The sequence below is a fragment of the Lepidochelys kempii genome, chromosome 2, assembly GCF_965140265.1.
Source record: "Lepidochelys kempii isolate rLepKem1 chromosome 2, rLepKem1.hap2, whole genome shotgun sequence".
NCBI lineage: Eukaryota > Metazoa > Chordata > Testudines > Cheloniidae > Lepidochelys > Lepidochelys kempii.
In genome coordinates, this window is record NC_133257.1 from 199,841,523 (window position 1) to 199,855,798 (window position 14,276).

General features: G+C 41.1%; 1 protein-coding gene across 13 annotated transcripts in view; it reads left to right on the forward strand.

The window, feature by feature from the left end:
• Window positions 1-14,276, forward strand: part of THRB (thyroid hormone receptor beta) — a 296,012-nt gene that overhangs the window by 247,806 nt on the left and 33,930 nt on the right. For all 13 annotated transcript variants that reach the window (XM_073333470.1, XM_073333469.1, XM_073333478.1 and 10 more), the window contains one exon: window positions 10,735-10,835. In XM_073333470.1, coding sequence (XP_073189571.1) covers window positions 10,735-10,835 — 101 coding nt within the window. The remainder of the gene's footprint in view (window positions 1-10,734; window positions 10,836-14,276) is intronic.

The window sequence follows — 14,276 nt, forward strand, 5'->3', positions numbered from 1 at the left end:
TGCATGTGTCATTTTACTGTGTTAAAGAATCGTAAGTAATAATTATCTATGTCAAGGCTTAAAACAAGTTGTTTTAGCACACAGACGTGATATTTTTAGTAATCCATGAACAATCTTCCCACCTGTTGGTAGGGCTTAATTTCCGAATATAGTGTAATCATTTTTAAAAACTCCCTTTTCATTGTTTGCAATACATTGCACCGATTTCATCAGAAGTCTCAGAGATTTTCATTGGGAACAGGCTTTCAATCACACTTGAATGTTGGTGCCTGTTGCAAATTGATCATTTACAGAGAACATGCACAGTTTTTATGGATTCTTTAAACCTTGAGCTCAGTGGACAGCAATAAAATATCAAACCTAGTCAAATGCTATGTTTGCCAAACAGAAGAAATCTAAGAAGTTGCAGGCATGTTCGTATTTCTTTTTTATGTGATGCTTTCAGCCAAACTGTCATAAAGTTAACACATCTGTTTATCCTGTCCTGACAACAGAAGGCACAGCACAGGACGTGTGTGTGTCTGTATTAATCCAAAATTGATTTTTTTGTTTGTTAGTGAAGCCTTAGTAATAGCTCATTAGAGCAAAATTAAGACCCAAGGCAGGTGACCTTGAGCAGTCCTTATTGTTGCAACTGAGCTTTCTGTTAGTTCCATGAAATTCCTATTAGTCTCAATAATGTTCATGCTGTTCACTTTGTGTTCTCCAGTAATAAAGCTGTCTGAACTTTTAGTCTTCGGTTTATTTCCTATTAAAAGATTTAAAAAGTTCAAATCCTTCAGATGCTAAAGAAAGCCAATGTTAATAAATGGGTCCCTACTGCCTTCCTTACCTCTTAACCCCTCACAGAGAAATTGAGGGACTCACTAATAAAAATCAAGAACAAAAGGCCCATGTGACATGAGGGATAGTTACTAAAGGAGAATAATAAGTTCTTAGAAAATTAAGCCAAATGATCTAAGACATCAGAAAACACCTTATCCTACTCCTAGCTACCATTGCACACTAACAATCCCATTATTGTCTGTTTTAAATCACAGTCCTTGATGAGACATGTGAATATTAAGGAAAAATTGTGTACATTCCTAAAAATCAGGGGCAGCTGGGTGGTATCTGCTTCCTAGTTTTTGTGGCAGTCAGTAACTTCTGTACTGTGCTGCACATTATTGAAAGATGGCAGCACATTATTCTGAGAAATTATTGTTTGTATGTTGGTCGTGCTTAGAGGCCACAACCCGATGTAACAGGCAAGGCAGACACAGACACAATAACTTGCTCTGCTTCTGTCTGAAGTAGCTATTTTTAGCCATTAGAAGAGAGAGCTGAGTGCTCTTCGCAAAAGGGCCGTAACCTGCAAAACTGTATTCCCTCTAGCAGTTTCACTGACTTCAGTGGACTACTCACATAAAGTAAAGCTTTGCGAGATCAGGCCTTTGAGGCATAGTTGAGAATAAAACACCAGTCAGCTGATTTCAAGTTTTCTGTTCCATGGACTTCAACCTTAGTACAGCCCGATGAAGGGGGCCAACATAAGGTCTTCCTTATCATTTAAGCCTTGCATAGGGGCTACATGACTGTCAGGCAGCTGAGTTCCTAGACAGGGGTGTCCATGTACCATCTCTGCACCAGCCTTGCATAGGCCAGTGAGGAGAAATGCATTGGGGCAGGTAGGGATGAGCCAGTTGAGGGGCCATAGAAAATATGTTTATACAAGTCCAGAAGCCCCAGTATCCAATGAAACTGGTCTGAAGAAACTGTGTATGCAATTGCTGCCTGTAGGTTGAAACAGGGGATGGGACTGCAGAACAGCCCCTTCTCTGAATCTAGGTTTGGGGTTGGATTTCATCTCCCCAGCTGCATAAAGCTCATGTACTTGGGTGAAATCCTGGCATCAGAGATATTGGTGGCAAAACTCCCATTATTTTCAATGGGGCCAGGGTTTCATACTCAGACTTTATGCATGTGGAGTAAATTTCAGCATGTGAGTCAAAATTATGCATGTCAATAAAGGTTTGCAAGCTGGGACTCTCTGAGTCCAAGGTCAGATGGTGACAAAACATTCAACCTATCTGTGTCTCAGTTTCCCCATCTTTACAATCGGGTTAAAGTCCATATTTGCAAAACTCTTTAGTATTGTGGGATCAGAGGTGCTGTGTATTTTTAAAGTATTATTCTTATTATTTCTCTTTATACCTTTTCTGCCAATTTGCATGCAACTAAAAGTGCATACAGTGTAGTTGTCACAGGATACCAGTTAATTAGTCCAAACTGAGTTCCTAACAGTGTGAAGGTCATTGGGTTATTTTCTGAATCACCAAGAAAATGTGACGTAGAGAATTATTTGTCAAAATGTCTCCTTAGAAGAGCAATATAATATAATTTAATTAATTAACATACAATTAACAAAACAGTAAATAGAGACCGATCATTTTGTCATCTCTGGCCTTTGCAATAAAACAACTGCCTGCACTTTAGCTGTCATCTTCAGGGCTTACAAAAAATAGGTGTTCCTGGCTCGAGTGAGTAATATAGGGATGATTGTGATCAGAAAAGGGGCATCTTTGCAACTGAACAGATCAGTGTGCATTTGGAGTCATAGCTGCTTGATTTTTTTGCAGTGACAAAAAAAAGTTTTGATTACCTTTTACCACCGTTACCTAGCAGAACCAAAAGAGCTTTGGGAGAGCAAAAGGGATTCTACATTTGCCTTGCACATCACCAGCAAAATTGTTAACTAAGTGTACAATTTTCAAAAGCACCTAAGTGACTTAAGATACTGTTTCATTCACTTTCAGTGAAACTTAGGCTCCTAAGTCACTTCTGAAAATACGACATAGGCTCCCAAGTCACTTAGATGTTTCTCTGAAAATTGTACCTTAAGTCCCAAATGCAGAATTATTGGTAATGAGGCCCAAGTAACAAAGAACATGGCTTGACTTTCTAGCATTATTTACACTAGCACATTCTGTATCTATAGTTAGCAACAGATACAATTGCTTGAATGCTGGCAGCAGTTTAAGTGATTAGTGCAGATAGGGCTAAACTGTTCCATGTCAAGAACATTTGCTCAAACTGTGATATTATCGATAAAGGTGCTGAGCCCAGCCTAAGTGTTTAGGGCTAGCCCTTGTGAAAAAAAAGTCACATCTTTACTTGTAAACTGAGCACAGTTGGAATCACTGTAAAGAAAATAAACAGTGGGCCCTGAAATGGCATCTTTGCAGAGTCGCTTACCAGAATTTAGTCATACTGTGAGACAAAGAATAATGTAAAGAAAAGTCAAAAACGCAGGCCAGAAAGCTGATCAGCTGTCCAGGGAAGTGTGAATTTGTTTAATAACATTTTCTCTACTTCAGTGCTTTACAAAACATGAAGCACTTTTTCTCAAAGATAACTTTTGAATAAATGAGGAAGAGAAAACAGACAGTTTTGGAGAGTCCCAGTCAAAACTGATCAAACAAAAAACTGGAGATAAATAATAATAATCCATAGTATCTTTTCCCATTTTTCAGATGGGAAACATTTGGGACAGAAAGATGAAGTGACTTGCCTATTGTAATACAGCAATTCAGTGCCCATAACAGAATAGAACTCAATTTCCCTGGCTCACAGCCCTGTGCCTTATCCCATGCAAATCTCAAGAGATTATATATAATATGCATTTGCACACACACACAACCTCTCTCTGCATTTGGTTGATTCTGGTCACTTTTTTATAATTGTCGGGTGTTAAAATGTTAGTGTCAGATTGAATCATCAGAACATTAATGTAAATTTATCTTTCAGGTTTGATACAGTACAAAATAGGTCAATATAGTAAGACATTTTCTTTCTTCATTTTCACAGTACAATGCAGTGTGTGTCAGTACTATCTTAGGGACAAGTCCCAGAACACTTATATTAATGAGAAGCCCTTTCTTATGCAATTAGTCCTAGTGGGGGAAGTAAGGATATGCTTAGGGCCCTACCAAATTCATGGCTATGAAAAACGCATCACAGCCAGTGAAATCTGGTCTTTTGTGTGCTTTTACCCTATATTATACAGGTTTTATGGGGGGAGTCCAGTGTTTCTCAAATTGGGGATCCTGACCCAAAAGGGAGTTGCGGGGGGGGGGGGTCATAAGGTTATTTTAGGGGGCACTGTATTGCCACCCTTACTTTTGTGCTGACTTCAGAGCTAGGCAGCTGAAGAGCGGCGGCTGTTGACCAGGTGCCCAGCTCTGAAGGCAGCATCCCACCAGCAGCAGAGCAGAAGTAAGGGGGGCTACACCATACCATGCCACCCTTACTTCTGTGCTGCTGCCTTCAGAGCTGGGAGGCTGGACAGTGGCAGCTGCTGACTAAGGGCCCAGCTCTGCAGGCAGCAGTGCAGAAGTAAGGGTGGCAATGCCATACCATGCCATCCTTCCTTCTGCGCTGCTGCTGGCGGTGGCTCTGCCTTCAGAGCTGGGCTCCTGGCCAGCAGCTGCCACTCTCAAGCTGCCCAGCTCTGAAGGCAGCGCCGTCGCGAGCAGCAACAAAGAAGTAAGGATAGCAGTACCGCAACCCCCTCTCCAAAAACCTTGTGACCTTTTTGGGCCAGGACCCCTAAAATTACAACACTGTGAAATTTCAGATTTAAATAGCTGAAATCATGAAATTTATGATTTTTAAAATCCTATGACCATGAAGTTTACCCAAATGGACTATGAATTTGGTAGGGCCCTACATATGCTGTAGCACATTGATACAATGAAAATGCACTAAAATACTAATCTTGTTAAAAACGGATCTCTTTTCCTGTGCAAAGGCTAAAATGGGTTTTTCTGCTTGTAAGCCACGAATCTAAGATGGCTCTTTTGCAGCAGCAAGAATGTAACAGTAAACAACGATTGGTACGTAGGAATTATTTTTTCAGATCTATGTCACACATCCCACTCTTCTGTTGCGAAAGTGGTCATAGAGTTTTTCTGAATTGCAGTTTATTAGCTAGCCTAATATTAAAGCATCTGACATATTTGTCAGCAGAGTGGGAGGCTCAAACCTGAAGGCCTGGTGCCCCCACAACTTGAGAAGTTCTTAACTTTTATTATAACTGAAGTTTATTCTTTGACTCTCTCAAAATGGGTTTCCAATTTCTCTGGAGTACAGAAACATTTAGAAAAGATATATTTTCCCCAGCAAGAGTTCAGGGGCATTTTATGGAAGGGGGGGAGGCATTTTCTTTTGATTAGGAGATTGATCCTATGAGGTTCTGAGTGCCTTTCATGGAGCATAAAGCTCTGTGAGCTCCCAATGGCTGTAAGTGGACGTTGAAGACAATTGGCCTTTCACAGGAGGCATTCTGCACCTTGTGAGATTGGTCCCATAATATTAAGACCATTGCACTTAAAAGCTGCAGGACAATCTAACAGTCTATAAAACAGACAATTCCACCCACATAGAGCTGACTAAGCAGAAACAGACCACCTGCCAACAGATGTATATTTGAAAAGCAGGGCACGGCCAAAATGTATAGGCAATAAGATCCTCCTGGGTTTTCTGAGTGGTTGTAGACAGGTTTTGCTAAAGTATTTTTGAGTTTTCTTTCTTTATTCTTTTTCCTGACTGTATTTGAGGGAGTGGCAAGAATAGCAAGCTGTTATCTGTTCCATTTCCCCTCAACCTTGAAAGAATATCATGGGCCAGGAGTGCTGCTGCAAGTTGTCAGCTCTTCAGATTATGCTACACGTGTAGCATTCAAAGACAGACCACAAAGTATGACAGCATGGGTCATCCTCCATAGATCAACAGATCTGATTCTCTTTCAGCAATGCCAGAAGCTGGGAATGAGTGACAGGGAATGGATCACTTGATGATTACCTGTTCTGTTCATTCCCTCTGAAGCACGTGGCATTGGCCACTGTCGGAAGACAGGATACTGGGCTAGATGGACCTTTGATCTGACCCAGTATGGCCGCTCTTATGGATGATAGCCATTTTACAGGTAGTGTGTCCTATGAGAAGTAAACTTTTCCTGCCATATCTGTAGAAAGATGCTATAGGGAAAAACTCAATTTGTTCAGGTATTATGGATTGAAGACATGATTGCACGTAGTGGATTATGACACACATTCCTCCAAGGTAAGGGCAACTATTCTGTTGAGCATTTAGTCTTGCCAAGAGGGTAAGATTAGTCAGACTGGCAGGTGGTAGGCTGGAAGGCAACGGAGTTATCTTTTAGACTGCAAGAGAAATACCAGACATATGACAGGTCAAGGTCATTAACATTTATTTGTGAGCTCCCATTCAGAACAAAGGTTTTCGGTTGGGTATTAAGGTGAACAATGTCAATTGTACTGGATGGATACATGGAGAACAATGAGGAGCAGACACCAAGAGGAATGCAGCATGCTGTGTCTGTCAGATGAGGTTGCCAGGCTCACAGTACACCGGGGTTGAAATGACCAGGGAATAAAGTTGGTTAATATTATACCTTGCAGTGATATAGATGTTGCTTTCATTACAAATTTCTTAGTGCTGGATGGCTCCAGCTCGACTGTTGAACACAGATTCTGACTAAGGAATGCAAAAATAATCAAGGTTTGAGACTGCAAACTTCACTGAGGACTCTGCATTGGCTGGGATATGCTGGTGGCAGAACACCTGGGTTATCCTGTCCAGACAATGTCTGCTTCTCCAACGTTGGAAATTATATTTTCAGCCAGGGACAAGTCTCCATCTACCATTCGTCTGTCTCTTTCCTGGCAGCTGCTGCTGGGAGGGAATGGAAGAGGAGTCTGCTTCTTTATCCCTTCCTGAAATTCAGTTTAAGTTATTTGGGTTATTTTTCCCTGGGAATAAATCTAATGCCATTCTACTGCTGCCCACAGTTTTCCCAAGCAGCAGCACTGTGCAGTAACGCATAATTTCCATGCTGCTGACAGAGTTAGAGTAGAAGCAATTAATTTCTCTCTCTTGCTGCTTGATCCAGCTACAAGCAATAGCAAAAAGCACGGGGGCTGTTGTTGGAAAACAACACTTCATTGATTTATGCTCAGATCACAGTTGGAAGGTTATCATCACACCCATAATGGCTAGAAACGTATTTTTGTAATAAAAACTTAGATTTATAGGAATTCATTAAGTAGGTCCCCTCATTCCCTTTGGCTAGATTCCTGCCTACTTGGAGCATGTGGATTTTTTTAAAACACTGCTCAGGGCCCTGTTTCTTCCTCCCCAGTAACTGGTGGGCCAATAAGTTTCTGGGAGAAAGGTTAAAAGCCAAATAAGAAAATGAATATGATTCTCAGATTTTTTGAATACAAAGATTTTGGAGCAGAAATATAAAAAAGAGAGTTTATCGCTTTCACTTCTCCAAAAGTTCAATCCACACAAGTGCCTGCGATAAGAATTCTCTGCCAATATTTCTTATTGACTTAGTAGAAGAGCAGCGCCAGCCCTAACTGCAGAATTCACAGAATTGTAGACTAGGAGCATAATCCTGCAAAGTGCTGAGCACCCCATTTCACATTTTAAATTAATGAGAGTAGAGGGCACTTAGCACATCAGAGGGTCTGGTTATACTTGTCTATGATCAGTACACTGAACACTTAATATTGGGTGCAAACAATCCATCTTACTTTGGACTGTTCTCACATTCAATATTGCCATTTTTATTTTCTAAACTGGAGTGTGTCTTTAGGGCCATGGGCTTGCAGTTCATTTGCCTTCTTGCCATGTAAAAAAAAGTTTGCTCTGATCCTTAAAAGTGGGGAATTCCAAGGCAGAGAAGGATAACAAGAATGGTCGCTTATCTGCCCTAATATATACATTTATATAAGGAGCAATTTCAAACAGGTAGCCTTGCATAGGGGAACTCTCTGCCAGCTCTGCGTCCTCCTGGTCTAGCCCACCATGATGTATGTGGAGGCAGGTGTGAGTGGGAGGAGGAGTGGTGGAACAGAGCTCCATTATTTTTAATCTTTCACTGGAAGAAGCTCCATTAGGAATCTGTGGTATAAATTAGAATGCACTCCCAGCTGCTCTTGCCGTCTCTGAGGCAGGCAGCCAGAGATCAAGAAACTATGATGAGCTTTGTATGTGCAGCTTGGACACAGTGAGAATGATGGCCTAAACCTAAATACTTGTCAATTTACTAGGTCCCTTGGGACCTGTTACTTTCAACAGTGTCTTCCTAATGTAAGGTATTGGTAACTTCCTCAAATTCCACACTCCAAGTGGCACATCAGTAACCCCAAGTTGTCCTGGGGCTGGCCAGAAACTCTCGAACACCCTCATTTGGTCTATCTCCACTCAATATGCCTTCAGTTTAGTCCTACTTCCCATCCTGATCCCATTCTTCTCAGGACAGATCCCTTCTCGTTCTCCTAAAGTCATCTTTCAAAGGGAAGTTTTAGTTTCTAGTTCATTTCTCTACTTCTGGGGCTTGCCCCTCTGATGCGTTAGGCACAAGAAACCAACAGCAGTCCACCTTGTAGCATAGCCCCAGTAGCTGCCTTTTATTGGTTTTATGATTATTGTTTATTATTTGCCTTGTGGTGGTCTGCTGAGTCCCCGCTCAGGTTTGAGGCCCTATTGGTCTGAGGGTACCTCCACACAGTAGCTGGGAGGACTAAAGCCCAGCCTGGGTAAACATACACGTGCTAGGGCCTACAATACCGGTGTGGCTGTGGTGGCACAGGCGGTGGCTCGGGCTAGCTGCCCATATATACACCCAGGGGATCAGGTGAGTTTGCACTGGGGCAGCTAGCCGAAGCAGCTGCCCATGCCACCATGGCCACACTGCTATTTTTAGTGCGCTAGCTCGAGGAGAACTAGCGCTTGTCCGGGAGTTACACCTCCCGGCGGCTATGGAGCCATACCCTGAGTTTTGTATGAACACACAAAGTGACACAGCCCCTGCCTCGAAGTGCTTACAGTCTAGTCTAAGACAAAACACCACAAAGAGGCTCAACAACCAAGTGGAAGGGGTCATGTTTACAGACGTCTCCATCCAAAAGAATCCCTCTAATTGCATTTGTTTTTCAGTTTTATTGACTGGTTTTGGTAACAACCCAGCCTTAAAAATGCCCAGTACAGGAAAGATTTTTAAAAAGATATATTTACAAACCTTAACATTAGAAATAATCCTGCCTTCTAAAAACCAGGGCAACCACTTCAATACCAGGCATTAGTAAACTAGTAAACGTTCTGTTCAGTTTCTCCTTTTCTCCTATAGGTGGCACCAGTATCTTCTCAAGCAGGGGCTCTTCAACGGGGATCCTATAGAGCAGTGCTTTTCAGTGATTTACAGACCGTGGGGGTCCGCAGACTGTGTCTAAGGGGTCCATAAGCAGTTGTCATTAACATTAAACAGTGGTTTTCAATCTGCGGTCCAGGGACTCTGCGGATTATGTCTAAGATTTCAAAAGGGGTCCACACCTCCATTTGAAATTTTTAGGGGTCTGCAAATGAAAAAAAGGTAGAGAACCACTGCTATACACTATCCCTTACATTATTAGAAACAATATAAAACTGAAAACCTTCGTCTAACTCCCCCTTGCCTCCCGAACTTTCCAAGCTTGGATAAAATGGATGTGGATAAAAACCTTATTTTGTTTGGGTACTGCAAACCTTTTGCACAACCAAAACCACTCCTTGTTTTGTCTATATATACATATCGTGTATAAGTTCAATATGTTTTGTATTTGTTTTTGTTTTAATAATTCTTCCAGAGTCATGTGGAAATTATTACAATTTCCCATAGCTCCCACAAAGTGAATCTCTCCTGGAAATCCCTGTATGGGATTATCCTTTTGCAGAGACCATCCTAAAGAAACACATTTTGAATTCCATTAATTCTAAATTGTTTGAACAAAACTTTTGTTCTAATTGTCTTATGTTTGACTTCGGTTTTAAATTTCTCCCTAGTTTAAAAATACATTTTTGTTACCTTTAGAATTATGTTTTGTGTTGTTTTTAAAGTTAATTTTAAATTCTTTAAATACTTTTATAAAACTAAAATCTAATGTGTTATTATGGAAAAAGAACCAATCAATGCAACTGTTTTACTTAATAATATCCATGTTAATTTCAGGTGTTGGATGTATGGTAAATCACATGAATGAGAAAAAATGTGTCATTCTCCCACTCATAGAGAGAGATACACACTCGTATTTGATTCTCACATAGAGAGTAACTATGTTCTGTTTTAAATTCCACCTACACTAAATAAGTTACACTAGTACACACCTATGTAAAGCAGGATTGATATCATTTTGGCTATATGCTGAATCATGCCTACAAAAATAGTTGGAAAGGAATACAGTGTAAATAAACTTTTCTGATTGATAGGATATTGAGTCTTTTAAGTAACCTGGAACTATTTTACTTTATGCTACAAGCATATCAGATTGCACAGAACAAAATGGAGAAAAATTAAATATTGCTGTATTGCTTGCATTTATTTTTTCCTACCTAAGACTTTGAGTTGAAAAGTGAAACATGCTATATTGACAAATAATATTTTGTTCATTCAAAGAACAAGTTGCTGACTTGCCTCTGTAGACGTTTGTTACAAGCAGATACTGAAACAGCAGTTTTGGAAATGGTAGATTATTTTTATATGTTTCTGTCACATTTCTAGTGTAACATTTTTAACCCGGAGTGTCAATCAGTTGCTATGAACAGTCAGAAGTAGGGACTAGGCAGAGAAGATCTGCATTATTTTAATGTAGTTGGTGTTTTCATGCCACTTTCTCTTTTCCTTTACAGGATACATACCCAGTTACTTAGACAAGGACGAGCTATGTGTAGTATGTGGTGACAAAGCCACCGGGTATCATTATCGCTGCATCACTTGTGAAGGATGCAAGGTAAATAGCCAGGGCGGGAAGCTGGGACCTGGAAATGGCACTCTAGTTCATGTTCCAGTCACATAAAAGCTACTGTACTTGGCTGTCACATAAAATATAAAGGCAGATTAGGAGAGAACAAGAACATCTGTTACACATAATAATCCATGTGTTTGGTTATGTTACTGATTCTTATATGCATCACGAATAAGGTGTATTTTTGCAGACAGTTCACAACTGAAAAGAGGACAATACAATTATATTTTTCTAGCTTAAATTTTAGGAGTCTGTTTTCTATTTTTAAAAATATTTTTGACTAGATTCTTACCTGTTGCAAAGCAATATACTTCCATTGACTTCAATGGAGCTATGCTAAATCATACCAGGAAAGAACCTCATCTGTTGGTATGAATTATTTTTGACAAATGCCAGTATTCCTGTGTCTCTGATAATTATTGTTTTAAACAAACAAACAAACAAAACCCCCACACAGGCACTTGCAAACACAACATGAAGTATTTTAGAATCTATTGCCACTAATACATTATGCTTTTTTTTCTTTTACTATTTTACCTTCTGTACCATGACTAATGAAATATACTTTAAACCATGAACTGCATTTTTAAAATTATATGAACAATGAAGACAGAGGTTCTTTCAGACAAACAAATGTAAAAAACTGCATGGTACAGGCATGTCCTTTCAAAAGAACTCCTTTGCTGCAGTGAATTCAATTGAATAACACTGGGATCCTGTAAACAAGATATTTCCTTCCTGCAGAAAAGGATGCATTTTAAGAAGACAGGACCACACAGTACATACTCTGGTGTCATACAAAGAGATGGTTGAGTCACAGGTATCAGATGCAGATCTTTATTTCCCCAAAACCCAGAATACGAGATAGGGCGCAATTTAGTCCAGCTATGCCGCTGTAAATTCTCTAGTGTAGCCATCGCCTTATAATGTAATGTGTTCCTGGGCCCTATTCAGCCCTCTGGTATATGTGTTAGCAACTCCCATAGAAGTCAAGGGAAGATCCACACATCTGAAAGGGGCAAAATTTGGCTGTGTGTAACTAGTTATCTGTATCAATCTGCACATATATTATAAAGCATAGGTAAATAATAAAATAAAAAATGCCAGCATTGAAGAACAGGCTAGACTGTGACTGGTGTTTGCATTCTGTGGAATCTAGAGCTGATGGGAATGTTTTTAACAAAAAGTTTCTGAGCAGTGCAAAGGGGCTGGATCAGAAACCAGAATCTGAGTAGTTTATTTGGGTAAGAATGTTAAAAATTATAAAGCCAAAGCCACACTAAGGACAAGAAGTATTTGGGGAAGCTAAACATTAGCACTGCATTCTAGGGCTCACAGGGATCATATACCGTCTCCTGCTTTAACCATAATTACCCAGAGTTCCAATGTATGCTGATCTGTAGAGCTGCTTTCTATCGCTTTGGCCTCCATCCCTCTTCACTTATACTACTGTAATGAAAGAGTAGCTTCACTTAAGTCAATGGAGGTACACCAGAGCAAAACCAGCATAAATAAAAAGAGATTCAGGCTCTCTGTTCCTATTAAAATGTGCATTCATTATGGGATTGAGAAAGTTTTCAAATCCAGTTATTTGTTTTGGCGTCTGATCCCAAGCCCAAAGAAGACAGTGGAAGACTTTCCATTGATGTCAGTGTGCTTTGGCTTATGCCCACAGGCCCTGATGCTGCAAAGGCTTCCAGACATGCTTAATATTATGCACTGTGAAGAGTTGCATTAACCTCAAAAGCCTGATCTTCACCAGGGAAAAAAAGGTGTGCTCTTAACTCAAGCTAGCTAACTCGAGTTAACTAACTTGAACAGTGGCATATTAACGCCTAGGCCGACAAATTTGCAGGGGCGGCAAATTTATAATAGCAGCCAGAGGCTGCTTCCCCTGGTGCCGGTTCCTGCCCCCGGCCCCACCCCAACTCCACCCCTTCCCCACCCCCCATTCCCCGCCCCCTCCCTGCCCCTATTTGTCCCCTTCCCTAAATCCCCACCCCGGCCCCGCCTCCTAAACTGAGCACGCCACATTCCCCGCTCATCCCCCCTCCTTTGCGAAGCTGTTTCACGCACAAGCACTGGCAGGGAGTGGGGAGAAGCAGGACCCGGCGGCGCGCTCAGTAGAGGAGGCGGAGGCAAAGCAGAAGTGAGCTGGGGTGGGGGTGGGGGGCAATTATTTCAGGGCCTAGGGGCGACAAAATCTTTAATCCTTTAATCCGCTACTGAACTTGAAGTAAAATTCTATGGAGACAAGGCAGTTTTTAGTGTTCATATGAGTTAACAGGTTGAGTTAAAGACTAGGCTCCCCTATAGCTTTAACTCAACCTGTTAACTCATGTGAATGCTAAACTGCCTTTTCTTCACTAGGATTTTACTTAGAGTTAGCTAGCTTGAGTTAAGAATGCACCTTTTTCCTTGTGACGTTACTCCCAAAAGACTACTCACTGAGTGACATCCTGACTCCACTGAATTTCACCCACTGTACATAAAGTTAAGCATGTGTGGAGGTCTTTGCAGGGTCAGGGACTTAGGTTATGTATACACAGCATTAAAAGATCCATGGCACAGCCACGGCCGTTCTGGGTCAGCTGACTTAGACTTGGAAGTCTTGGCTGCAGGGCTAAAAATTGCAGTGTAGACATTCGGGTTTGGGATGGAGACTGAGTTCTGGGTGGATCTCAGAGCTGAGGCTCTGGTCCAAGCTCAGACATCTACACTACAATTTATAGCCCCACCACCCAAGCCCTGTGACACTGAGTCAATTGCCTGGGGCTCTGAGACTCAGTGCTTCAGGTTTTTTAGGTCCATAATGTGTTTGGTAGCTGGATGTGGGCCGAAACTGTTCTCAGGCTATGGAGAGATCTGGAATCAAATACAGATCTGAACATCTTGCTTTGCTCCCATCTTGATTGCCCCCACTGTAGTTGCGTACCCTTTTAGGGCCTGATCCTGCTGTCTCTAACGTCAATGGCAAAGCTCCTGTTGACTTTAACGATAGCAGATTCAGATCCTTAACGTTCAGAGAGAAGGCGGTATCTGATTTCTCTAGAAATCAGATCCTCAACTAATGTAAACCATTGACGTCAGTGGAGCTGTATCAATTTATGCCAGCTGGCCCCAAATACATACTGCAATTCATGGTGATAATCTGACATGTGACATTTTGTCCTGACTACAAAGGTGGGCATAGGTAAGGGTGTACTCATTTCCTCAGATTTATAGTCCACTTGAAAATTGTGGGTTCAATATTTAGGCTTGAGCTCAAAACTTCTGATGGGCAAGTTTTGTTTGGCTCTGGCAAAATGCTACTGCTGCATGTGTTTTTGTTTTTAATTCTCTCGGTAGCCTTAATTACTTTCACGCAAGCATCTTGCACACAAGCAGATGTTTCCCTTTAGTCAGAAATAAATGTTTTAATTTAGA